At 49.5% G+C, this 27,292-nt stretch overlaps 1 protein-coding gene across 1 annotated transcript in view; it reads right to left on the bottom strand.

The window, feature by feature from the left end:
• The window catches only part of C8B (complement C8 beta chain), a 53,152-nt gene that overhangs the window by 7,278 nt on the left and 18,582 nt on the right, over positions 1-27,292 (bottom strand). Inside the window, exons 9-11 of the mRNA XM_088447831.1 lie at positions 17,897-18,060; positions 7,168-7,321; positions 4,839-4,907 (exon numbers count right to left, since the gene is read on the bottom strand). Of these exons, the coding sequence (XP_088303957.1) occupies positions 4,839-4,907; positions 7,168-7,321; positions 17,897-18,060 (387 nt within the window). The remainder of the gene's footprint in view (positions 1-4,838; positions 4,908-7,167; positions 7,322-17,896; positions 18,061-27,292) is intronic.

Below are 27,292 nucleotides of genomic sequence, written 5' to 3'. Positions count from 1 at the left end.
AATTTACAGGAGGGGCCAAATTATTCATCAGAACTCAACAATTCTAACTAATGACATCAGAAGAACTATAACACATGACATCAGAGCTCACTGTTAGTACATATATATTTTATAGGGTCAGCAGATATATTACCACCACTTGTGTACTACTGTATGACAGAATAATGCATGTTTTATTGGGTAATCATGCTCTGCTAAGGTACGCTGAGTGAGGCCAGTAATGAATACTCTGTGCAGTGGCGGAACTAAAGAGTGGTGGGCCTAGGTGCAAGAATATGCTTTGGGCCCCCTATGCAGTGCCCCCAGTAGTGGTCCTCCTATGCAGTGCCCCCAGTAGTGGTCCTCCTATGCAGTGCCCCCAGGAGTACCCCTTATAGAGTGCACCTTATACATTGCCCCCTATGCAGTGCCCCCGGTAGTGGTCCTCCTATGCAGTGCTCCCAGTAGTTCCCCTTATGCAGTGCTCTCAGAAGTGGTCCCCCCTATGCAGTACCCCCAGTACTAGTCCCCCTTATGCAATGCCCCCAGTAGTAGTCCCCCCTATGCAGTGCCCCCAGTAGTGGTACCCCCTATGCAGTGCCCCTTATACAGTGCCCCAGTAATGCCCCTTATACAGTGTACCCAGTAGTAGTTCCCCCTATGCAGTGCCCCCAGTAGTGCCCCTTATACAGTGCCCCCAGTAGTTATCCCCCTATGCAGTGCCCCTTATACAGTGCCCCCAGTAGTAGTCCCCCCTATGCAGTGTCCCCAGTAGTGGTCCCCCCTATGCAGTGCTCCCAGTAGTGCCCCTTATACAGTGCCCCCAATAGTGCCCCATATAAAGTGCCTCCAGTAGTGGTCCCCCTATGCAGTGCCCCCAGTAGTGGTCCCCCTATGCAGTGCCCCCAGTACTAGTCCCCCTTATGCAATGCCTCCAGTAGTGTTACCCCCTATGCAGTGCCCCTTATACAGTGCCCCAGTAATGCCCCTTATACAGTGCACCCGGTAGTAGTTCCCCCTATGCAGTGCCCCTTATACAGTGCCCCCAGTAGTAGTCCCCCCTATGCAGTGCCCCCAGTAGTGCCCCTTATACAGTCCCCCAGTAGTAGTCCCCCCTATGCAGTGCCCCCAGTAGTGGTCCCCCCTATGCAGTGCCCCTTATACAGTGCCCCTAGCAGTAATCCCCCCTATGCAGTGCCCCTCATACAGTGCCCCCAGTAGTAGTCCCCCCTATGCAGTGCCCCCAGTAGTGGTCCCCCCTATGCAGTGCTCCCAGAAGTGCCCCTTATACAATGCCCCCAGTAGTGCCCCATATAAAGTGCCCCCAGTAGTGGTCCCCCTATGCAGTGCCCCCAGTAGTGCCCCTTATACAGTCCCCCCATGCAGTGTCCCCAGTAGTGCCCCTTATACAGTGCCCCCTATGCAGTGCCCACAGTAGTGGTCCCCCCTATGCAGTGCTCCCAGTAGTGCTCCCCCCTATGCAGTGCTCCTAGTAGTGCCCCTTATACAGTGCCCCATATAAAGTGCCCCCAGTAGTGGTCCCCCTATGCAGTGCCCCCAGTAGTGCCCCTTATACAGTCCCCCTCTATGCAGTACCCCCAGTAGTGCCCCTTATACAGTCCCCCCTATGCAGTGCCCCCAGTAGTGGTCCCCCTATGCAGTGCCCCCAGTAGTGCCCCTTATACAGTCCCCCCAAAGCAGCGCCCCCAGTAGTGGTCCCCCTATGCAGTGCCCCCAGTAGTGCCCCTTATACAGTCCCCCTATGCAGTGCCCCCAGTAGTGCTCCCTCTTATGCAGTGCTCCCAAATAGTGCCCCTTATACAGTACCCAGGGATGTATCTATAATGGGAGCAGGGTGTGCTGTGCACACGAGCCCCTGGGTCCAGGGGGGGTCCCACACCGCACACCCTGCACCCATATTATCTAAAACTTACCTCTCTGATGTCCTGCGTCGGGTGTCTCAGCGCTGCTCAAAACACCAAAAAATGGCTGCCACGGCCATTTTACCGGCATTTTGCGCATGCACAGTGTGGAAATTGCTGTGAAAAAGTCATTTTTCCAGTAATCTGCGCCTGCGCTGTAGACTCTGGGCACACTGTAGTGCCCAGAGTCAACTGATACAACTGATATACAGTCAGGGCTGTCTTAACAGCAGTGTGGGTCCTGGGCAAAGCAATGCACTGGGGCCCCTACCCACCCATTCACGGGAAAAAATGCCTGTCAATTTATAGTTTATCATTCTCACTTTTAGCTTCCTCTTATTTGATCCCCGGCATCTCCTGGCCTCCCCTATCTCTTCCCTGGCCCTTCCCCATGAGGCCCTTCCTTTTTTTGGGTGCGTTATGTCCCTATTTGAAAAATGGGGGGGGGGGGGGGCAATGCTCTTTCTGGCAAAGGGCACCAAAAATTCTAGTTACGGCTCTACTATAAGTATGACTGGCTGCTCAGGCTCTTCTTCCCCGTCCTGCCCCAGTCAGAGTCACTGCTACTCTGTCACTGGTCAGACAATCAGAAATTAAGTCTGATTGTCTGACCAGTGGCAGAGTGGGCCTTGGCAGTGACACACAGATACCACTTACTGATACAGACACCACTTCCTGACTGATAACCCTTACTGGCACATACACTTACTGACACATACATTCAATGACACTGACACCAATTACTGACAATGACACCACTTACTGACACACACTTACTGACAATGACACCACTTACTGACAATGACACACACTGACAATGACACCACTTACTGACACACACTTACTGACAATGACACCACTTACTGACACCACTTACTGACACACACTTACTGACAATGACACCACTTACTGACACCACTTACTGACAGATACACTTACTGACAGACACACACTTACACACACTTATTAATTGATTGTACATTCACACCAGTGGCGTCCCTCCCCACGGTGACACCCGGTGCGGGGAGGGACGCCATGCGCGCGGCACCTGCTGAAATGGGGGCGTGGTCTTTGGGAGGGTGTGTGTCGGGGGCGTGGCCTCGCATGTCGGGCCTTCTGGAGGGGCGTGGCCTCGCGGCGCAAACCCGGCCCGTGGCCGTGGTTAACAAAATGATACATTAGGTATCAATGGGGTCACGGTGGTGCCGGCGGGGGGTGCAGGAGGTGCGGGCATGGGCAGTGCCGGCTCCCTCACTGACAGGAGCCGAGTGCTGCACTTAATGCTATAGTGCAGCACCCGGCTCCTGTCACTGAGGGGGATCCTGCACCTTGGTGTCACCCCTCGGCGGATGACACCCGGGTGCGGGCTGCACCCCACGCACCCGCCTTGTGACGCCACTGATTCACACAGCACAAGAACCCCCTCCCCTCCGTGGCCCCCCTCCCTCATAGACTATAGCAGGAGCAGGTGGGTGATGGAAACATCAAACACCCCCTCCCATCCCCCGCATGGGGCCTGACAGTATGCACTGACCTTCTATTATTATGCTCTCTCCGGACCTCGGCATGGGAGGGCACCTCAGCTTCTTCTGGCTCCTCTCTCTGCGTGTGACGTGTTACTGGTCACACGCAGCAGTGGAGAGGAGGGCTGTGAGTCAGAGCGGGGACTCAGGGCTGTGAGTCAGAGCGGCACCCGGCAGCTGACAAATCAATGTGCTGACAGTCTGCCGGGGCTCAACTATATAACAAGCCCTCCTATCTACAGCCCTGTCGGCGGGCCCCCTGGGATCCACCAGGCCCTAAGCGGATCTGCTACTGGGGGTGTCGCTCGTCACCAAGGGAGGGAGGGGGAGGGTCCTCGTGGATCGGAAAGGAACACAATACTTTAAAAATTAAAAACCATTTGCCAACTGCCCGCGGCTGCAGGGGGGCTGGCGGGCCCCTTGAAACTTCGGGCCCTTGGGCAGTAGCCCATCAAGCCCAATGGAAGAGACGGCCCTGTATACAGTGCCTCCAGTAGTGGCCCCCCCCCCAACGTATATAAGACAAACACACAGACACAAAAAAGAAAACCACACTTACCTGAATCCCTGCTCCTGCGCCCAACGCCGTCAGCTCTTCTGTACTCCCGCTCTGCACGATGGGAGAGACGCCATCACGTCTCTCCATCACCCACTGCGGGAGCCGGAGCTCATGAGTGAGCGCCAGCTGGGCTCCCTCCGTGGACGCAGGCAATGAGAGTCTGTCTGGTGTTTGTTACTGTGTAGTGCGGACTGGTCTCACTGTGGTCCGCACATACTGTGGGGCCTGGGGGACACTGGCAGCGGGTGCAGCGGCGCTGTTGGATGCAGGCGGCTATGGGCCCCTGCACCACAAACCATTAGAGATGACATGTAAAGAACAGGGCCCCTTTATAAAGGAGGGGATAGAGGTGTGTCAGGACCATCCACTGTGATTGGTCAGGATGGCTAATCATGGTGTAGTTTCCATAGAAACAAACCAAGAACCCAAGAAAGAAAACGCTGACTGCGTCTGCGAAGCAACATGTATAAGCATTTTCATGGAGGAGGCGAGAGCGGACATTCTCCCTCCATGCTTGACCGCTTCTCTCCTTCCGTGAATTGGGGATTCCTGGGCGGCAACCGTGTGGACGCACAGAACTGATCTGTCTCATGGGAATGTCATGTTTGGGGCATTTCAGACGGATCTTTTGCAAGCAGCTTGCGGTGGGTGTATTCGTCGATACTAATGATGACAGCTGCAGACAGCTAAACACAGCGGGCGCCGCGATCATCCGCAGGAAGGCTGGCAGATATTACTAGCCTTAGCCCATTGTGCTCTTTGTAGGTCTGATACCGTTAATGATCTGTAAGGCAAACACACATACTACTAAACCAGAACAAACAAGAGTGAATAAAACAAGCCTGCAATATTTACCTGGTCTCTTGGTGATTTCACAAGCTGGCCCTTTAAACCCTAACGGGCAGATGCATACGCAGCGATTCTCTGTAAATATCAAGGATAAAAAAAAAATGGTCATGTTTTCCAATGTTTTCTAAGCTGCATTTTTGTAATAGTTTTTAAATTATAATATGTAATCTATTTACATGATATTCTAATGCACTGGTTCTCAAACTCGTACAGTACACGTATTCCAGGTCAACCAGCAGGTGCACAGGTGTACTCATTACTCACTGCCACATTTTAAAAGATCAATAGGTGGAGCTAATTATTTCACTTGTGATTCTGGGGGTCATTCAAACCAGCTCGCGAGCGCAGGACACTCGCAAGCGGGTCGATGTTGCCCCACTGCGCATGCGCACGACGGAGGGAGCTCCATTGTGCGCATGCGCGAGACCCGGATAGCGACGGGCTCTCCGTCGCTCCGGGTCTCGCACCAAAGGGGGCGTGCTGTCTATGTTGACTGACAGCACGCCCCCTTTGGTGGGCGTGCCGGGGGCGTGGCTGCCAGACGGAGGCATTCCCATGGGAACGCCTACCGTCTGAAGCCGGCCCCACTGACATCACTAGTGATGTCAGTGGAAGTGATTTTGGCTCTGATAGAGCCAAAATCACTCCAGGGCTTGCGGCAGCGAGACCCTACCGCAGGGTCTCTGTCGCAAGCCCGATGGTCGCGATGGTCTTGACCATCGCGACCATCATCATGGACACTCGCATAAGCTGTGGGTCGCATAAGCTGTGTGACGCTCCATTTTCATAGAGGAGGGCCCTGATTCAGAGCGAGCGCTCTGGTCAGAGCGTTCGGCTCTGAATCAGGCCCTCTGTGAGGAGTCCTGGAAAACATGCACTGTGCACGACCGAGCTTGAATTCTCATTAATTCAAATTTAGAACCTAATGTCTGGATTGGTGCTTTAAATTTCCCGATAAGGATTTTTCCAAGCTGGAACCACTGGTATAACTACCGTAGGTGCTGCCAGCCGTAGTCGAGTCCTTCTTCAACAGTGTGCTGCGCAGGGCAGGCACATCTGCCCTCCCGGTTGACTCCGTCTCTCCTCAATGACTGATACTGGATGGAGGCGTAGCCGTGATCCGGGGATGTCCCAGCAGACTCAGCACGGCCACGCCTCCTCCCAGCATCAGTCAGTGAGGAAAGACATGGCCGATCGGGAGAGGAGATGTGCCTGCTTTGCGCCACGGAGAACCACAGAGAAGTGGTAAGTCGCAGGGAACTTAGGGGGCCTGTGAAAATGTTGCTATAGGGCCCCCTAGGTGAAGTTACATCCCTGGCTGGAACATATTTGACATGTGATTTTTCTAAAGGCGAACACAGTACCCTAGCTTGGAAGATCTCAGATTGCACCCCACGGCCATGTGTATACTGCTGCTGATAATCATTATTTCAACTGCATTTTTATGAATGTATTAAATATTTTATAAACTGGGCTTTATCGGTTTGTGTGTAGTCCAGAAGTCCCAAACATGGTCCTCAAGGCACCATAACAGTCCAGGTTTTAAGACTATACATGCTTGACCACAGGTGACTTCATAAGTACAGTACCTCAGTCCAGAGGCGTATCTATAATGGGTGCTGGGTGTGCCCCGCATAGTATTACTTACCTCTGCAGAGTCCCACGTCGGGGTGGGGGTACGGCACTGTAAAAAACGACTGGAAAATGGCCGCCGCGTCCATTTTCCCGTCGATTGCTCATGAGCAGTGCAGGGAAAATGGCCGCCGCAGCCATTTTCCTGGTGACCTGCACACACTCTATAGACTCTGGGCGCGCACAGCTCAGTGCGTTGCCAGCCTCCGGACAGAAAGGAGGGGGCCCGTGTCGGAGACTGCACACGGGCCCCCTCCTCTCTAGAAACGCCCCTGCCTCAGTCAATTTGATTTAACCACCTGTGATCAACCATGGATATCTCTAAAACCTGTTCTGTTCGGATGCTTTGAGGACTGTTTTTAAGAACCTCTGAATCAGTCAAGTTTTAGCCAACACACAACGTTATTTACTTTCGTTACACCATTCAGCTTAAAATTCAAGGGAATACAGTTTGTTTAAATGGTGAAATAGCAAAGGGGGGATAGTACTGATTTTTTTAAAGTGCAATAACCTCAGTTAACCCTTGAAACTGGCAAAAATAACTAAACTTACAAAAGAGAGAGAGAGAGAGAGATAGAGAAGAAATGGCGGTGGGTTTTCTGGTATGCACTAATTTTGTAAACTATAAGCTATTCTCCTTTTAAAGTTACCAAAAATTAATCCTATCGTATTTTGGTCTTGACTAATATTAGTAAATTCGTACCCATGAAGACCGCGTTCCCGTTGTTCTGACACGGTGCGCAGCGGCAGGAACTGGTCTCAGTCTGGAACTCCTCGAGGGCCCGTTTCATGTTCTGCTGCAGAATGTTTGCACCAATGAAATCTGTTGGTGTCACCAGCTCGAACAAGGGGCTGGCCTACGAGGCAACAATGGCGGTCACGGTTATGATTTTCCAAATCTCGGAACCCACAAAAAATATAACATCGATCACAGTGTGACTATTAATCATGGCCTCATCCTGGCAGATAGCTCTGTATGTAGCGTCACGCCCTAACAGGTAGCTTACTTTAATAAAATTACTGTTTTCGTGGTTATTGCTCCTTCCCCTCAGCCTCGGAAATATTACTATTGTCCCCCCCAGTGGTGGAACTAGCAAGTGTTGGACCCAGGTGCAATAATACGCTTTGTACCTCCTCCTCCTCCTCCTCCTCCAACGACAGAAAAAAACAATGGCCCTGATTCAGAGCCGGACGCTCTGACCAGAGCGCTCGCTCTGAATCAGGGCCCACCTCCAGTAATATGGAGCGTCCTCCTGGACGCTCGTATAGCTGTGGGTCACCACCCACAGCATATACGAGCGTGCAGGATGATGGTCGCGATGGTCTTGACCATCGCGGCCATCGCCACTGCGAGCAACAGCCTGCGGTTGAGGTTTTCAACCGCAAGGCCAGGAGTGATTTTGGCTCTATCAGAGCCAAAATCACTCCCACTGACATCACTAGTAGGGATGTGCGCCGGACCATTTTTGCCGGATTTGGATTTGGATTTGGTTCTAATTCGTCATCCGGCTTTGGATTTGGATTTGGATTTGCCAAACTGCGGTGACTGGCTTTGGATTTGGATTTGGATTTGGATTTTTTGCCAAAATTGGCAAAAAAAGCTAAAATTACATAAATTGGGCTTTTTTTTCTTCCTAGAGTGTTATTTACCTCAATAACATTAATTTCCAGTCATTTACAGTCAATTTAGACCACCTCACAGCTTAAATTATTGGTTTCACCATTATTGGCCAAAGGTTGCAGTGAGCTGACTGGTGACCAAGCGTCAGAGCAGCGGCGCAGTGGCACAGACACCACAGTTTAAAGCACATCTATGAAACTATGCCACACAGCAGTGGCAGAAATGAAAGGTAGTGCTAGATGGAATTGTCCTTGGGCCCTCCCACCCACCCTTTATGTTGGATCTTAAAAAGGACATGCACACTTTAACAAACAAAGCATTTCAGCGACAGGTACTGCCACTTTGTGGCTGAAGTGCTTGGTTTGTTTGGGCCCCCACAAAAAAATCTTCCAATCTACTAAAGGCAACAGGTCTACAGTTGCATGATGTCACCATCATTGCCATCCTCACCCTCATCAGTGTGTACATCATCCGATTCCTCACACAATATCAGTTCATCCCCGCTGGAATCTACCATTACAGAAGTATCTGTACTGTGACGTGATTGGTGGGAAAGGTTTTCCTCGTGAAATTTCCAGTTCATTTTAATGAACATCATTTTTTCTACATTTTGTGGAAGTAGCCTCCTTCGTCGTTCACTCACAAGGTTCCCGGCTGTACTGAAAACTCTCTCCGAGTACACACTGGAGGGTGGGCAGCTTAAATAATGCAAAGCCAGTTTATACAAGGGTCTCCAAATTGCCTTTTTTTTCTTCCAATATTCGAAGGGACTCTGTGACATGTCTACGTGTATGGTGTCCTGAAAATAATCCTCCACCATTCTTTGGATGGTAATCGTATTAGATGGAGTTGCGGTAGAGGTGTCACTGGTGTTGGGCAAATCTTTTAGACCCGACCAGATGTCAAAATGTTGACTTGACATATCTGCATCACCACTGGGTCTTTTGGAAAAGGTGCATTTTTTTCTGGCTGCTGCTGGAGAAACCGAAGGAGGAGACGTCATCGTAGTGCCATGTGTCACTTCAGCTGCCAACTTGCTCACCAGGAGCGCTTTGGTTCTTTTAAGATCTGGGTCAGTTGTAAAGAAAGACACAGCATATGACTTGAACCTAGGATCAAGAATGGTTGCTAAAATATAATGATCAGATTTCAAGATCTTGGCCACCCGTGGATCCTGGCGAAGCGAACAAAGGACTTGATCTATCAGTCCAGCATACTTTGCGGAATCACTTTGTTTAATATCATCCTTCAATTTCTCCAGCTGCTTTTCCAAAAGCGAAATCAGGGGAATCACCTTACTCAAGCTAGCAGTGTCAGCACTCACTTCACAAGTGGCAACTTCAAATGGTTTGAGCACCTTGCACAAGACAGAAAGTACTCTCCACTGTGCTGGGGTAAGGTACATTCCCCCTCCTCTCCCAATGTCATGGCTTGTCGTATAGCTATGGATGGCTTTTTGCTGCTCCTCCATCCGCTGAAGCATATACAGGGTTGAGTTCCACCTCGTTACCACTTCTTGCTTCAGTTGATGGCAGGGCAAATTAAACTGCTCTTGCAGGTGCTGCAATCTCCTGCACGCTGTTGCTGAATGCCGAAAATGTCCCGAAATTTTTCGGGCCACAGACAGCATCTCCTGAACGCCCCTGTCGTTTTTTAAAAAACCCTGCACCACTAAGTTTATTGTGTGAGCAAAACAGGGGATGTGTTGGAATTCACCCAGCTGTAATGCTTTCACTATATTTGTAGCATTGTCAGAAATCACAAATCCTGAGGAGAGTCCAAGTGGGGTAAGCCATGTTTCTATGACATCTCTTAGTTTTTCTAAGAGGTTGTCAGCGGTATGCCTCTTATTGAATCCGGTGATGCACAGAGTTGCCTGCCTATGAATGAGCTGGTGTTGTTTGTTAGATACTGCTGCTGCTGAAGGCGATTCACCCACCCAGTGGGCTGTCACAGTCATGTAATCTTTAGTTTGTCCACTACCGCTTGTCCACATATCTGTGGTTAAGTGGACAGTGGGTACAATAGCATTTTGCAGACCAATAATTAGGTTCTGTTTAACGTCCTGGTACAGCCGAGGAATGGCTTTTCGGGTAAAATGAAACCGAGATGGAATTTGGTACCGGGGACACATGACCTCAACTAGCTGTGTAAATCCCACTGCATTAATTGAGGATATTGGACGCAGATCTAATATTAGCATAGCTGTCATGGCGTCAGTGATCCGCTGTGCGACAGGGTGAGAGCTGTCATACTTGCTTCCCCTTGCAAGAGATTCTTTAACAGTCAATTGTTTTTTTGGTATACTACTAGTAGTCTTCTTTGTCCACTTCTGGGATGAAGATCCACCAGCAGCAGCAGCAGCAGGCCTAGCGCTCAAAGATTCAGTTTCTTCTGAGGTGTCCTGGAAATTGGAGGAGTCACCGTGACTTAGCACTAACAAATTGGATGTTGTACTACCACTGATCATTCCTGAGGATATTGAGGAGGAAGGTGTTGTCGGCGGAGATTGCAGGTGCTGGGATTTAGTAGAGAGAAGGCATCTAGCTAATGCTGGACTGCTTGTTGTTATTTTTTTTGCAGTAGTTTCTGTTATCAAACACCTGTCATGAGCTCGCTGCAGATGACGTAATAGCGTAGAGGTTCCTAGATGTTTAACGTCCCTACCTCTACTAACTGTGGTCTCACAGAGGCTACAAATGGCTTGACAAACGTTGTCAGGGTTTGGGTAAAAGTAATTCCACACAAAAGATGTGGATTTCTTGGTTCTATGCCCAGGCATGGCAATGGCCTTCTTATCTTGGCCAAGAGCTGCTTCCACTGGTGCCTGACTTATACAAATAATATCCTCATCCTCAACATCCTCATTAGTGCCAGCATCAGCTGCACATATATTCCTCTCATCCTCTTGCAATTCCACGGTGGCATCCTCAATTTCTATGTCCTCGGCAATACTGCTCATCCCCACAACTACAGATGGAAAAGAAACTGTGGAGGGCGGCTTCTCTGAAAGGTCAGGCTTACACATAGAAATGCCACTTGTGGACCCACTTAGACTCTCCTCAGGGATTTCTGACATTTGTGTTTCAAAAAACACAGTTTGCTCGACTGCCTTATTGGTTTTAAATTTTTTCACACTTCTATAGTCTGATTGAAAAGGTCTTTTATCATCACGAGAGGCACAAGATGCCTCACTGACAGCTGCAGAACCACCACTCAGAAATAAAGGGCAAAGCCTGAGTCTTTCCTTGCCGCTACGTGTGGTGAATGGTATGTTGCCAATTTTCTGTTTCTCTGCAAAAGTAGTAGTCTTTAGAGGTTTTTTTTTTGTCTTTACCCCTGTAAAATCTAAATTTTTTGATTTCAGGTTCCCTAAGGTTTTAAAGCCTCTACGCCCTTGAGCATCAGCTTTAGATAAAAGTGATGGACTTCCAGCCGCTGCAATGCTAGCATTTACATGTTGTTTCTGCTCTCCTCTCAGTTCATTCTCGTGATCCATATTACTTTATCACTATGAACTGGAGTCACAGAGCTTGTATACACACAGTGGGCTATGCCCTTTCACGGAGCTTGTATAATAGACACAGTGGGCTATGCCCTGTCACGGAGCTTGTATAATACACTCAGTGGGCTATGCCCTGTCATGGAGCTTGTATAATACTCAGTGGGCTTATGCCCTGTCACGGAGCTTGTATAATAGACACAGTGGGCTATGCCCTGTCACGGAGCTTGTATAATACACTCAGTGGGCTATGCCCTGTCACGAAGCTTGTATAATACTCAGTGGGCTTATGCCCTGTCACGGAGCTTGTATAATAGACTCAGTGGGCTATGCCCTGTCACGGAGCTTGTATAATAGACACAGTGGGCTTATGCCCTGTCACAGAGCTTGTATAATAGACACAGTGGGCTTATGCCCTGTCACGGAGCTTGTATAATACTCAGTGGGCTTATGCCCTGTCACGGAGCTTGTATAATACACTCAGTGGGCTATGCCCTGTCACGGAGCTTGTATAATAGACACAGTGGGCTATGCCCTGTCACGGAGCTTGTATAATACTCAGTGGGCTTATGCCCTGTCACGGAGCTTGTATAATACTCAGTGGGCTTATGCCCTGTCACGGAGCTTGTATAATACACTCAGTGGGCTATGCCCTGTCACGGAGCTTGTATAATATACACAGTAGGCTATGCCCTGTCACGGAGCTTGTATAATACTCAGTGGGTTTATGCCCTGTCACGGAGCTTGTATAATAGACACAGTGGGCTATGCCCTGTCACGGAGCTTGTATAATACACTCAGTGGGCTATGCCCTGTCACGGAGCTTGTATAATACTCAGTGGGCTTATGCCCTGTCACGGAGCTTGTATAATACACTCAGTGGGCTATGCCCTGTCACGGAGCTTGTATAATAGACACAGTGGGCTATGCCCTGTCACAGAGCTTGTATAATAGACACAGTGGGCTATGCCCTGTCAAGGAGCTTGTATAATACTCAGTGGGCTATGCCCTGTCACGGAGCTTGTATAATACACTCAGTGGGCTATGCCCTGTCACGGAGCTTGTATAATACTCAGTGGGCTTATGCCCTGTCACGGAGCTTGTATAATACACTCAGTGGGCTTATGCCCTGTCACGGAGCTTGTATAATAGACACAGTGGGCTATGCCCTGTCACAGAGCTTGTATAATAGACACAGTGGGCTATGCCCTGTCAAGGAGCTTGTATAATACTCAGTGGGCTATGCCCTGTCACGGAGCTTGTATAATACACTCAGTGGGCTATGCCCTGTCAGTTGTCACGGAGCTTGTATAATACAGTGAGTAGTAGAGTACACATACACACAGTGGGCTTATTATGCCCAGTCACGGAGCACACACAAGGGCTTATGCCCAGTAAAGTCACAGAGCACTGCCTACTCTAATCTATCTAACACTAGAACAGACAGCGCACTAGCTAACTACCTAACTACGCGTCACGCGAGAAATGGCGCCGACTGCCGGGCGCCGCGCCTTTTTATTGAGGCCGAACGTCACTCGGCTCTCGCGAGAATCCGACGCCGGACGGGTGACGTTCGGCCTCGAGGTGGAATCCGAGTCAGGCGGGAACACCCGAACTTGCGTTCGGGTGGACTCGGATTCCACCTGTTCGGAGCGGTTCGGATTGCTCAGAATCCAAACCGCTCATCACTAATCACTAGTGATGTCAGTGGGGCCGGCTTCAGACGGTAGGCGTTCCTTTGGGAACGCCTCCGTCTGGCAGGTACGCCACTGCGAGCAACAGCCTGCGGTTGAGGTTTTCAACCGCAAGGCCAGGAGTGATTTTGGCTCTATCAGAGCCAAAATCACTCCCACTGACATCACTAGTGATGTCAGTGGGGCCGGCTTCAGACGGTAGGCGTTCCCTTGGGAACGCCTCCGTCTGGCAGGCAGGCCCCGGCACGCCCACCAACGGGGGCGTGCTGTCAGTCAACATCGACAGCACGCCCCCTTTGATGAGACACTCCGAGCGAAGGAAAGTCCTTCGCTCGGCGCGTCTCGCGCATGCGCACGACGGAGCTCCCTCCGTCGTGCGCATGCACAGTGCAGACCATCGACCCACTTGCGAGCGGACAGCCGCTCGCGAGTGGGTCTGAATGAGGGCCAATGTTCCTGATTGGCTATTGAAAACTTGGAGGTGGAGAGGGTAAAAGATTTTAAATTATTGGGTATTATTATCTCTGATGATCTATTCTGGCATTCTAATGTTGTGTCTTTATTTTTTGAGGAGATTCAGGCAATGAATCTATCTATCAAAAATTTGGTGAATTTTTACCGCTGCGTTATTGAGAGTGTGCCAACCGATTGTGTACTGGTAAGGTACAGGAACAGCACTAAAGCGGATCACACGTTGTTAGAGCGAGTCGTTAAAACGGCTGAAGATATTTTTGGCAGTAAGTTGCCTTCTATTGGGGAACTGTATATTAAAAACAGTTTATGTAAAGGAAATAGTATCATAAAAGATCGTCCAGCATCCGGACCGTAGCGTGTTTCCCTTTTACTATCAAAAATCCAGAACTTCGCAGTATAGGAACAGTTTTTTTTCCCTCAATTATTGTTAGATTGAACCTGAATGGTATATTTAGCTAATGTAAATTTTTCCAATGCTGGGATGCGTATGTGGTTACCTTGTTTTTCTAATGTCGTTGTTTTTTTACAATGACAATAAAAGGATTTATCTTATCTTATCTATCTGATGGATCTTTGCACCAGTATATGGTGGGAGTGAGCACCAGTGATAATTATGCCGGTTGATGATGCGGACGTAAAAACACGAGACGGGCGCTCTGTCACTATGGGTCTCGCACCAAAACAGGGCGGCTGTCGATTGTGATTGACAGCTCGCCCCGTTTTGGAGGCGGGCGGGGGTGGTGGCTGGCCAAACGGAGGCGTTCTTGAAGGAACGCCTGCCGTTTTGGGGCGGCCTCAGTAGTGAGCTTTTCAGCTCTATTAGAGCCGAAAGCTCACTGGGGCTTGCGATGGACGGGACCCTACCACAAGGGTCTTGATGCAAGCCCGATGGTCGCGATGGTCGCGACCATCACCTGGCCGCTCGCAAAAGCTGTGGGTGGTCACAGCTTGGCGAGCGGCCAGGAGGCCGACACAAAAAAAAAATGCCGCCCTGATTCAGAGCAAGCGCTCTGAAAGAGCGTCCGGCTCTGAATTAGGGCCACTGGGCGGTGTGACTATACACATACAGCTGTACGGATTAATCACAATATCCTAAGGCAGTACACCTGGCCTGACTGGTATGCAGAAGATGTTCCCTTCCATGTCTGGTTTTATTTTTCTGGGGGAACTGTGGCCAGAGTGGTACCCGGGGACCACCGTTTTACATTCAAATCGGGGACTCAATAGAGCTCCAGAGCTGCGAGTTGCCATCCAACAAATCAGTATTGGGTATGTAGGACTCCCCCAAAAGGCTAACCTGCCCCGGACTGGTCAGCCAATCCTGGTTCCTAACATTACGGGGGACAAAACTAATAGGGTTCCACTGTAATTTAAGAACCAGCACCTGGCTGCAGGGCCAGTCCTGGTTTTAAATATAGGGGGGGAAAAATGCGTAGTGGATCACCTATATTTAAAACCACCACCGGACTCAAACCGACCGGGGTGTAATGCCACAGCCCGGAGACCCTATTAGGGCCAAAGCATTCTCACCTCAAGAATTACATGTGGGTTCCAGCCAATGAGAGGCCGCTAGATGTGAAGCGGCCTCTGATTGGCTGACGGGACGTGGGAAACCCTGTGACGTTCCGGCAGCTGGCATTCGCGTAGTATTGGTATGTGTGACAAGACACATACCAATACTAGTCTGTTTGGTATTGGTGAAGCGTGTTATTTTTTTTGCCAAAACCCCCCGGGATCCTACGGAGACCACTGCGAGGATCAGGTGAGTATACGATCTTTGTTGCAGGTCATTCCTCATGGATTCTATTCTAACAAGTGCACCGATCGTCTGGTACAGGTAAGTATGTGTGATTGGTGTAATAAATCTTTACTAGTCACGGTGTGTGTGTTATGTCTTTATTTAACTATTTATTTTACAGTGGGGGTACGGGTGCCGGCTGCCTGCTGGCACTTGTAGTTCCACAAGTGCCAAAGGGTTGGTATGCTGGCACCTGTAGTTCTACTGTAAAATACAATAGTTTTCTACTATTCTTCACTTTATTACCCCCGTACCCACCGCTCCAGAGGTGTGTGGGGAAGAGCACCGGGCTTCAAACCAAGCCTGGGGTTCAGGAGCGAGGGGACCCCTTTTTTACAGGGTACCCACCTCCCCTGAGATCCCCGGCTTGGCCTGACCAGCTTGGGGTGAGAATGCTTTGGCCCTGGAGACCCGGTAATAGGGTCTCCGGGCTGTGGCATTACACCCCAGTCGTTTTGGGTCCGGTGCTGGTTTTAAATATAGGGGGAACCCTGTGCATTTTTTCCCCCTATATTTAAAACCAAGACTGGCCCTGCAGCCTGGTGCTGGTTCCTAAAATATGGTGGAACCCTACTCGTCTTGTTCCCCGTAATTTTTGGAACCAGGCCTGGCTGACAAGACCGGGGCTGGTTATGCTTTTGGGGAGGCCCCATGTCAATTTTTTTCTTCAAATTGACCATTAAAATATTTAAAACAGCAGTCTGCACATATTTCACTGATATGTGCAGCCTGCTTGTTTGGGAGAGAACATCGGACGGTGAAATCGGGACTTCAAAATGGACAGGATCAACCAAATACACCATCAATCAAAATGATCCTGTCAAAACCGGGAGCTTGGTAAATTCCTGATTTTTAAAGTGAAAGAAAAAAACGTCCGGTTTTGATCGATCCTATCCGAGTTGAAAAACGGGACAAATAGGGACCAACGCGAATCTTAGTAAATTTACCCCCTACTGTCACTTTGCAGGTTGTGAGGTAGATGTACTAAGCCTAACATAGACAGCGATAAGGTACCGACCAATCAGCCCCTAACTGTAATTTTTCAAATACAGCCTGTAAAATGACAGTTAGAAGCTGATTGGATGGTACTTTGGGTCTCATTCAGACCCGCTCACAAGCGCCAATGCGCTCGCAAGTGGGTCGATGTAGAGGCCCTGCGCACGCACAGCAGCCACACTGCACGTGCGCAATCCCCAGAGTGAGAGAGAAATTCTCTCGCTCCGGGGCTTACTACAAAAGGGGCGGCTGTCAATGGTGATCGACAGCTCGCACCGTTTTGTAGGCGGGGCAGGGGGTGGCCTGCCAAACGGAGGCATTCCCAACGGAACGCCTGCCGTTTGGGGGCGGCCCCACTGACATAACGAGTGAAGTCAGTGGTGAGCTTTTGGCTCTACGTCGCAAGCCCCGATGGTCTTGACCATCGCGACCATCAACCTGGCCGCTCGCTAAAGCTGTGGGTGGTCACCTACAGCCTAGCGAGCGGCCAGGAGGCCGGGCCAGAAAATAGATGCGGCCGCCCTCATTCAGAGCCTCTGAATTAGGTCCTTTATCTCTCTACACTTTATATATCCCCAAGGCTTTAGCACATCTCCCTGTGTTTGAAAATGACAGTTAGTAGCTGATTGGTTTGTAGATCATCTCTCTCCACTGTGGCCCTCATTCAGAGGCGGTCAGAGGATGCAGGCGGTCGCTCAGAAACTGGGCGGCCGCTTGCATCCTGACCGGTCGCCTCTGTTTCGGTCGTTAGGCTGTGGGTTAACACCCACAGCTCTAATGACCGCTAGGGTGATGGTCGCGATGGTCATTGACCATCGCAACCATCGGGGCTTACGACGAGACCCTAGGGTAGGGTCTCACTTGTCGTAAGCCCCGGAGAGCTTCTGGCTCTGTCAGAGCCGGAAGCTCTCCACTGAGATCACTAGTGATGTCAGTGGGGCCTCCCCCAAACGGCAGGCGTTCCCATGGGAACGCCTCCGTTTGGGCTGCCACCCCCCTGGCCCGCCTTCCAAACGGGGCGAGCTGTCAATCAACATCGACAGCTCGCCCCCTTTGGAAAGAGACCTGCTACAACCGGCGCTGTCGGTCGTAGCGGGTCTCACGCATGCGCACGAAGGAGCCGGCTCCCTTGTGCGCATGCGCACTAGACAAATATCGAGGCAGCCGTGCGGTCGTAGACCGTACGGCCGCCTCTGAATAAAGCCCTATATCTCTCTCCAATCTTTGATAAATACCCCTATTACTCACAGATCTGCCATATAAATTGCAATATGGACAAAAAAAAAAACATATTTCTTTTCTATAAAAAAAATAAATAAATGTTATATGAAGAATAATGTTTAATACCTTATACTTTATGATTTCCGGGTTATATTGCACAGCATCACCCCACTCTTGCATGAGTTCCGGAGTGGGAAGTTTCTTGTATGCGAGTGTCGTGATTTGCTCGCTAGCTCCTCCGCGCACAAGCGCTACAAAGTCTTCGACAAATACATTCTTTGAGGTTTTGTCTGCAACATATCGATACAATTATTAAACAATTATCACTCATGGACCTTTTTCTTACATGGAATGATGTCAATCAGCAAACCAGAAGCAACGTACTGTAGTGTTTTTATATTATGCACTGGAGGAGTTTCCTGTTTTTATTTATATTACAAATGCACTAGTGCTCGAAGGGGGGGGTTACTGAGTACCTAAAAATACCCCCTGACCTACCGATTTCCTGCCACACTGGCTGCAGTGGGGGCATAGCCAATACGGCAAGCCCTGCCCCCAAAAACCTGTGAACTGTGGCATTATGTCGCAAGGGGTGGGGCCTAATGGTGCAAAGTGCCCAACTCCCTTAGCAACCTGCAGCTGCTGATTTAAAAGTGTAAGTATGTCTAATGTTCTAGTGTGTATGTATGTGTTAAGGTGCGTACACACGTAACGATTTTTTGAACGATTTAACTATAATGACGTCGTTATCGTTCAGAAATTTTTTTCAGTTTCTGAGTTATAACGATGAACGAAAATCATTCAATTGCGCTCCCGTTTGTAGTTCATTTCAAACTGTCCAACATAACGATTTTCATTAAGGGAATCAAAATTTTTCGTTCATTGTTGTAAAAATCGTTTATTGCACTTCAAAAAATCATATACCGTAGATAGACGATAGGGAGCGCAAAAGTGGATGAAACAAACGATTTAATATAATATAATGAGGTGCGCTTTTCCTTCATGGCAGTAAGCCTCAGGCTCATCCTCCCTTCTCTCCTCCCCTCCCTGAACGCTGAGCGGCCATTTTAGCCACATTGCCTCAGCATTGGGCAGAGAAGCACAGGGCTCCAATTTCCGCTCATAGCCTGCTCCCAGCAGCTTACCTAGAGTAATTAAGACGGAGTGCATTTCATATGCAAGAAGTAAAAATTAAACACCCGAGCCAGTTGGTCAGACTACGGGCTATAGGGGGTTAAGTTTTGTTACTAGGCTGTTAGGGAGTATGAGGTGAGTTAGGTCAGCCTATAGAAAGGATGCTGGGGGGTGGGGTTTTAGGGACATTTCAGGGAGACTGGGCAAGCAGACATTTTAGGTCATCTTCCATTGGTTTGTTCCCCACCCACCCTCCCTGATGTTTTTTCGAATTCTGAGTGGTGTCAGCTTTGGCGTTTGGCGGGAAAGAACGGTAGCAGTCGCCATCTGTCTATGGAGCTTCAGGTGCTCCCCTCCCCAATACATGGCTTAGGCTGATTCTTCCCTACTGGGGTCAGCGGTACCATCGCTCCAGGTGAGCTCATGTTGTGTCATTGGGGCGGGAGGTGGATACCTTGGGCGTGATAATGGGCTGACTGGCCGCCTCCCATTTTGGTACGGGGCAAGTATGGAGTGGCAGTTGGTGGATCTTGCATTGTGGGGCCGTTCTTTCGGTGCCACCATTCTTTATCTGTCCTTTCCTCTTCTTAGTTATTTAGCATTGTTAGCATTTTTAGTATCTGCTAGTTTTAAATAGCCATTTAGAGTTTTAAATAGGAAAATAAATGAAAGCTGACCTTCTTTCCCCTTAAGCAAGTCTCAGTGTCGTTATTTCAATTGTTATGGCTACTGGTTTGCACTACACTGGGAGTGGGATGAGATACATCTGGTGATGGGGAGTTTATTGCCCCTACCTGCAAATTTGAGCTGGTTTGTTGAGCTTTTGCCCACTTTCTGCATCGAGTGGCCTGCGAACTTGGTGTATGTAAGTGTATTTCCTCATATCTGTGCCGCTGGGGCTGGTCACTGGGGGAACATCCCTTATAGGGGTGAATACAGTTTGATTGTATTGACAGCTTTACTGCCTTTAACTTTCATATAATTCTGTATATTATATACTGCACTAATTATATTCTGCACTACTAAAGACCCTTGTTTAGCTTACACCTCACTAGCTGTTTGGTGTGTGTTTTTATTCTGCGACTACAACATGTCCAGAAATAATTCTATTAAGGAGACGGGTGCTTCATCAATGCGCACGTCTAAACAGTGTCTGACTGTCATTTCTCCTCAGGATCTGGCGCATGATGGCCTGTGTGTCAATTGCTTTGGGGCCCTGCAGCACGTGATTTCGCCTGTGGCTTCTAGTCAAGAACCAGCTTGGGCGTCTCGTCTGACACAGGTAATGTCACAATTTGTTGACCATATGTCAGGTCACTGTCACTGTTCACCTGTCCCTGTCGCTGTGACACAGCTTCCGATGACAGGTGTCCACATATTTTCAGGAGATGCTTGCTAGAGATAGGGCTCCTAGGCATAGGCCTGCTTCACGTGAAAGTCCCACTCCAATACCTAACAGCGGTTCGGATTCAGTAGCATCCTCAGATGGTGAGGTTAGCGCCTACATCGCTTCAGATGTGGAGGCTTCCTCTGTTCCAGAGGTAACTATGTCACCTATAGACGTAGAAGCTCTTATTAGAGCAGTTAAGTCTATCTTGTTAGTGGAGGAGGAAGAACATCCACCTAGATCTAAGGTTCCTGTCTTTAAAAGACAGAAAAAGTCAGTGGCTGAGTTTCCGTCTTCTGCACAGCTAGAAGATCTCCTAGCGGAAGTATGGACACAACCTAGTAGACTCTTTCAGGTTTCCAAGCAGATTGCTACCTTTTACCCTTTCTAAGCACCGGATAGGGCTAAATGGGAGTCTCCTCCCTCGGTGGATGCCCATATTACCCGCCTTATTAGGTCATCCCTCCTACCTATACCAAACACGGTGTCTCTTAAAGATCCCACAGATAGATAGTTGGAGAGAAGCTGTAGGCCCCTGGGCATACTCCTTGGAGGACGGTCTTACCTCGGGTGTTCATAGGAGTGACTTAGTGGCTATGGTTGCACACGTTAAGGAAGCGGCTTCTTATCTCTCTGAAGCAGCTATAGATTCTGGACTTTTAACCTTTAAGGTTTCTGCTTCTGCAGTTGCTGAAAGAAGAGATTTTTAGCTATGCACTTTGAAAGTAGACATAATCTAAGAAGGCTCTGGAAGATCTTCCTTATTCAGGTGAGATCCTATTTGGTCTGGAACTGGACATAATCGTGACTACATTGGCAGCCTCCAAATCAACTTTTCTGCCATCTGTCACCACTACGAGACCCAGGACTTCCGTATCTCATTACTTTCATCCGCAGGGTATGGCCAGAGGTCAGCCATTTCCCAGAACACAGGGTTCTGCTTCCAAAAAGCTCCAAGCCTAGAAGTAAGCAGGCCTGTCTACCAGACGTCCAGGACTTCCGTATCTCATTATTTTCATCCGCAGGGTAAGGCCAGAGGTCAACCATTTCCAAAAACACAGGGTTCTGCTTCCAAAAAGCTCCAACCTAGATGTAAGCAGGCCTTGTCTCCTTTTAAATTAGATTTGTTTTTATTTTTCACTGTTCTCCCCTCCGCTGCATGAAGCAACTCCCCTCTATGTGTTCCCCGGTGGCACTTGTAAGTGCTTCATCAATTGTGTTCTTTTAATTATTAACTGTTGATAGCAAATAAATAGTTAATTAAGCACTTACAAGAACTCCTTCCACCTTTCTCCGTTCCTGTGGTCTGGTGGTTGTGATGCGGCCCTCTCCTTCCTCGTCTCTCACAACAGCCGTTCCTGTGGACTAGTGGTCTCTCTGCTGCCTGTGGTGTACTGTACTGTGGCCCCCTCCTTCCTCGTCTCTCACAACAGCCGTTCCTGTGGACTGGTGGTCTCTCTGCTGCCTGTGGTGTACTGTACTGCGGCCCCCTCCTTCCTCGTCTCTCACAACAGCCGTTCCTGTGGACTGGTGTTCTCTCTGCTGCCTGTGGTGTACTGTACTGCGTCTCTCTCCTTCCTCGTCTCTCACAACAGCCGTTCCTGTGGACTAGTGGTCTCTCTGCTGCCTGTGGTGTACTGTACTGCGGCCCCCTCCTTCCTCGTCTCTCACAACAGCCGTTCCTGTGGACTGGTGGTCTCTCTGCTGCCTGTGGTGTACTGTACTGCGGCCCCCTCCTTCCTCGTCTCTCACAACAGCCGTTCCTGTGGACTGGTTGTCTCTCTGCTGCCTGTGATGTACTGCGGCCCCCTCTGTCCAGCTCTCTCATACCCAGCCGTTCCTGCAGTCTGGTGGTCTCAGCGATGGTGTGTGATTTACCAGGGGCTCACTCCTTTTGCCATTTTTTGCACCAGCCGCTCCTGCGGTCTAATGGTCTCACTAATGGTCTGTAACTTTACAGGGGGTCCTTTCTTCCACCAGGCTTCCTCGCGCTGCTGCACTTTGATGTTACAGGCAGCTGCCAATCTCATCTACTGTACTGCTCATGAAGACACTGGGCCACTCTCCTTGTTCCTCGGTGTATATCAGGGTATGGATGTCTCAGTGCCCGTTTCAGGTTGGCGGCCATGTTGTTTAGGTCTCTCAATGACATGAGATTTCTTGTAACTCAAACAGCAGCTTCTTCAGCAGGTGTTTTCTTGCTAAGAGTTTATACAGAGACTCTTTATACTGGGGATCCCCCCAATTGCTGCCCTCCAGCTGTCTGGTGTTACACCCCAGGTGGGGTAGTCAGGTCTGCAGACAGGCAGCTGATGACAGTTGTGTATTCTTGCTCTGCATCTGGGTGAGAACTGCTATAAGCTGCTCCTTTAGCATGGTGCTGATATCGTTGTCAGGGTAGCACCTGTTCCTCTTTATGAGCGTGCTGAGTAGCTGCAGAGTGCTCAGCTGGACGTCTTGGCTGGCAAAGTATGGAACTCAGGTGATTCAAAGTTTTTTTTTATTGGTTTGAAAACCATGCGATTATTTAAATCTATATAGTTCTGGGATCCGGTTTTCCCAGTGGTTGTTACAGGGAAGGGAGGGCCTAATTCAGACCCGCTCGCGAGCGCTCGCAAGCGGGTCGATGGTGCCCAAGTGCACATGCGCACAACGGGGGCGGCTCCGTCGTGCGCATGCGCGAGACCCGAATAACGACGGCCAAGCCGTCGTTAAGGGTCTCGCACCATAGGGGGCGTGCTGTCGATGGTGATTGACAGCACGCCCCCTTTGGTGGGCGTGCCGGGGGCGTGGCTGCCCAGACGGAGGCGTTCCCATGGGAACGCCTACCGTCTGGGTCCGGCCCCACTGACATCACTAGTGATGTCAGTGGGAGTGCTTTTGGCTCTGATAGAGCCAAAAGCACTCCTGGGCTTGCGGCAGCGAGACCCTACCGCAGGGTCTCGTCGCAAGCCTGATGGTCGCGATGGTCTTGACCATCGCAACCATCATTTTGATCGCTCGCTATAGATGTGGGAGGTCACCCACAGCTATGTGAGCGGCCAGGAGGCCGCTCCAAAAAGGAGCAGGGACGGCCCTGATTCAGAGCGAGCGCTCTGTCAGAGCGTCCGGCTCTGAATCAGGGCCGGAGTTCCCTGCCTCCACATAGTATACCACTGTGTATCCGGTCTAGTTTTAATTATACTGGATGCTTAGAATGAGGAGACTCCCGTGCTGTTTTTCTAATTTTTTTAACGTTTTAGAATAAACTTTATTATCCAGGCACATGCAAACAAAGGGGCATGTTACATAACCCCTATAAAACATTACCCAATGCGGACAAGATGGCACCGTGGATACATGCGTTATGTGCGTCTGCGAAGAGGGGTAAGTCCGCTTTTTATTAAGTTTTAGGGCTACCGAATCTTTACAGAGGTTATATTTCTCTGATGTTTGTTATAGTCACTCATCCTAAAAGAGAGGCCAGGGAGCGTCGAAACGTGTTGAAAAGGAGTGACAGCGGATATTTTATCTTACCCTAGTACAGGGCTTTACAAATTTTTCTAAAATCTCCTCAACATAGCCTCTCTCACTCCCCCTCATAACAGTCCCCTCCATCACAGCCCCTCTCACTCCCCTCCATCACAGCCCCCCACTCAGACTCAGGGCTGCCGAGAGCCGTGCAGGGCCCGGGGGAAGGGTGTGATCGATCCCCCCCCACAGGCATAGGAGACTGTTGCAGCTGCTGCTTAGCAGCCTGAGTTATGAGGGAGGGGGGCTGTGCCGGACCCGGGCCCCCTCCAGCAAGCCTGGGCAACCAGGACCTGCTCCCCCTTCTCGGCACACCTGCTCATACTTACCTGCTGGCTCCAACAGCGGCAGTAGAGGACTGGCGGCGGGGGACAGCTCCGGCAGCAAAGTTGGCGGGTGCCCTCCTGAGTGCTGCAGCGCGCCTGCGCAGGCAAGCTGTGTCACAGTCTGCCCGGAGGCTGCTTTACATGTCACTGGCCGGGTCAGGGCGCCCTCCTCTAGGTGGTGCTCTGCCTAACCAACATATATGTATAACCTCCCTGCCTGCAAAATCTGGTCGCCAGGCAGCAAAATTTGGTCGCCATGGCAACCTGGCCCCCGAGATTTGTCAAGCCCTGCCCTAGAATACATTTACATACACTTACGGAAAACCCGGGTTTCATACCATCTGTAGCGTATATGGAATTGGCTTTTGTTTTACATCTGGTATGGACAATTTATCCAGCTTTGTATATGTGTGTTTGGCATTAGTAAAGAAGCAAATTTTATCCACACCGTCAGTTTTTCTGTTTTTCCATATATCTGGTGTATGCGGAGGAACGAATAGAAAAGAAACCTTTGCGCCTTCTTAAATGCTTTATTAATGTAAGCGTACAAGTAAGCCTCGCTTGATACACTTCTCCCTATATGCACATGGGTGTATTAAGTTTTTCATTATATCAAAAGAAGCACATCTTCGGGAAACGTATCCATGGACAATCTCCATAGCTCTCTTTAAAGGATTTGTGTGAAGTTTTTTCTAACCATACTGCATTGCATTTTTTATTTCTGTGGATGAAACCCCGAGGGATTAAGGGCCTGATTCAGCAAGGAGCGCTATTTTGCTTATACGCATGCAACGCAGTTGCTAATATCAGCGGTCATATGTAAATGTTTGCATTGGCATTGAGATCGCAGCCTGACATAAGGACGCCCCCTTCCCATTACTCACATCCGTATACTAGGGCAACATAGCGACATGATAGGTAACATCGAATAACATCGGACCCATACGCACAGTTAAGGCAGATCAGACCTCAATCAGGAATTGCTAACTTCAGCGTACGCTATGAGGCCTCGCACTGCGTATGGCCACACAGTGGATAATTTATGCACGCCCATGCAATGTCGTTGAAACGCACTGTCACGCCTGCGTTCCCCTCGACCACCCTCCCCTTACCAACCACAAACGGCACTTCCTGTCAAACACTCTGCGATGGGTCTGCGTGGTCACTGCGACAGCATGTTAGGCACTGCAAACGCAAACTTTTATATAGCACCGCTGATATTAGCAACTGTGTTGAGAAGAGAATAGCGAATAAGAATAAGAGAATAGCGATCCGTAGTGAATCAAGCCCTCAGTACACAGAGCAGAATTCTGTCATTTCCATTAAAGCTTTTATGGTCATCTATCTGCACTAAAGCCACTGATGCCTGTATCATTGTGGACAGACCCACCTCTGTCTCACCTTTCATCATGCACAGGAGAGCCTCTGTAATGGCACTAGAGAGTTTCCTGGCCTCCTTTGGCGATGATCTTACGCCATTGATGCATGTCATACACATACAGATAATTAGGAGCCTATAACCTATTGCTATAAAGCACAGCCCCTTACAGTCTGCGGTCGCCGGGCCAGTCCTTGCCTCCTGCTGCTCCAGCTCCTCTGCGCCCGCCACCCAAGAACAGGTAAGTTGGAGGGAGGGAAGGGGTGCTGCCAAAATTAAATGCTATAATCCCCCCCCAAACTAAAAATCGGTCCAAACACCCCTGTGTCTGGATATAGGAAATATAACACAAATTGTATAGCATTAGTAATAATGGTGGGGGGGTTGGGGGAGGGACAACAATACATAAAAGCTTATGTAAATGGACAGAGTGGGAAGAGGGAAAGACACAGGGGCGGCAGGAAGGAGATTCGATTGGAGGGATAAAGGACCAGACCTTCAGCCTAGTTAAGAGAACAGTGTGGCCTGATATCGAATAGGTTACATATTACAGAGGAGGAGAGAAGGGGAGGGGCGCACAACCCCTTAAAAAGTAATATATACAGTGCAAAAATGAGTAGATGTCGAGGGGGGGAGGTCATACAAGTTCTGGGGAACAAATTATGTCTCCACCCACTATTTTGACACCTTCCAATAAACCTTCAGCTGTCTGTAGCACTTAGGGGGATAATGATGATAGAATAAACATTAAGAAAATAAATATGTTGGGTTTAGAATTAGGACTCACAGACCCCTCTCTTCTGCAAGACTATGTGGGGAGACATTAATGATGGGTAGGTGTCCAACCAACATAATGGCTGTAACAAGCATCTGCCCGGGATAGGTGTTACTATAAAAAGCAGCAGAATAGTAGTAAAGTACCAGTGAGAGAGAGACACCTTAGAGGCTAATTGGTTAGTGCTTTACATTTCTCCACTTTATCTCTCTCCACGGCTTAGTACATCTACCCATTGCGGGTCAATTTATTATCACTTGTTTTCTACAAAAGCAGGCAGGGCCGGACTGACCACCTGGCACATTTGGCAAATGCCAGAAGGGCCGATGGCCGGATGGGCTGGTCCAGTTTTAAACCCTGGCCCTGCAGCTCCACCTCCCGGAGCTCCGCTTGGCCGGGATACTGAAAGATGGGAGCGTGCTGCGAGGCCAGGCCCCGTGATTCGTAGCATGCCCCTGTGAGACGTAGCCAAATGCCTTTTGAGCTGAGGCCATGCCCCTTTTGAGGCAGCGCGCAAGGGGACTGTCAGGGATACTCAACAGCCCCAGTCCTTCCCTGAAAGCAGGTGAAAATGAACATCTGCTTTTGTAGAAATTAAGTTTTGGGGCCATTCATTATAAGGTAAAGAAAGGAGACATCACAGATATCTCCTGCTTACCTTTCACTCCTGATGTGGCCCGCTGTCCCTATACATTAGTATGCGGGCCTAAATTCATCAAGCTCCAAAAATATAATCTAATATGACGGACTGGGGCATGAAGGCCCACCAGGAATATGTAGTGGTAGGGGCCCATGCTTAAGGGGTGTGGCCAGCTACAGCAGACATTTGACTAACCATTAAGCAAATTTTGGTGTACAGTAGTTTCTATAGAAGGGAACCAAGCCCCTATGTTGATCGGTGGTTCTGCTCCTCCAGGTAATTGCCCGTCTAATAGAGTAACAATGTATAAAGTGGTCTGGAATCTGGAAGAGGAAGGTGGGCCCAGAGGCAGTGGGGCCCACTGGGGATTTC

This window comes from Taudactylus pleione, unplaced genomic scaffold, assembly GCF_031769625.1.
Source record: "Taudactylus pleione unplaced genomic scaffold, aTauple2 ptg000442l, whole genome shotgun sequence".
NCBI classification, from domain to species: domain Eukaryota; kingdom Metazoa; phylum Chordata; class Amphibia; order Anura; family Myobatrachidae; genus Taudactylus; species Taudactylus pleione.
Note: the sequence above shows the minus strand (reverse complement) of the source record. Positions and strands in the feature narration are given on the sequence as shown.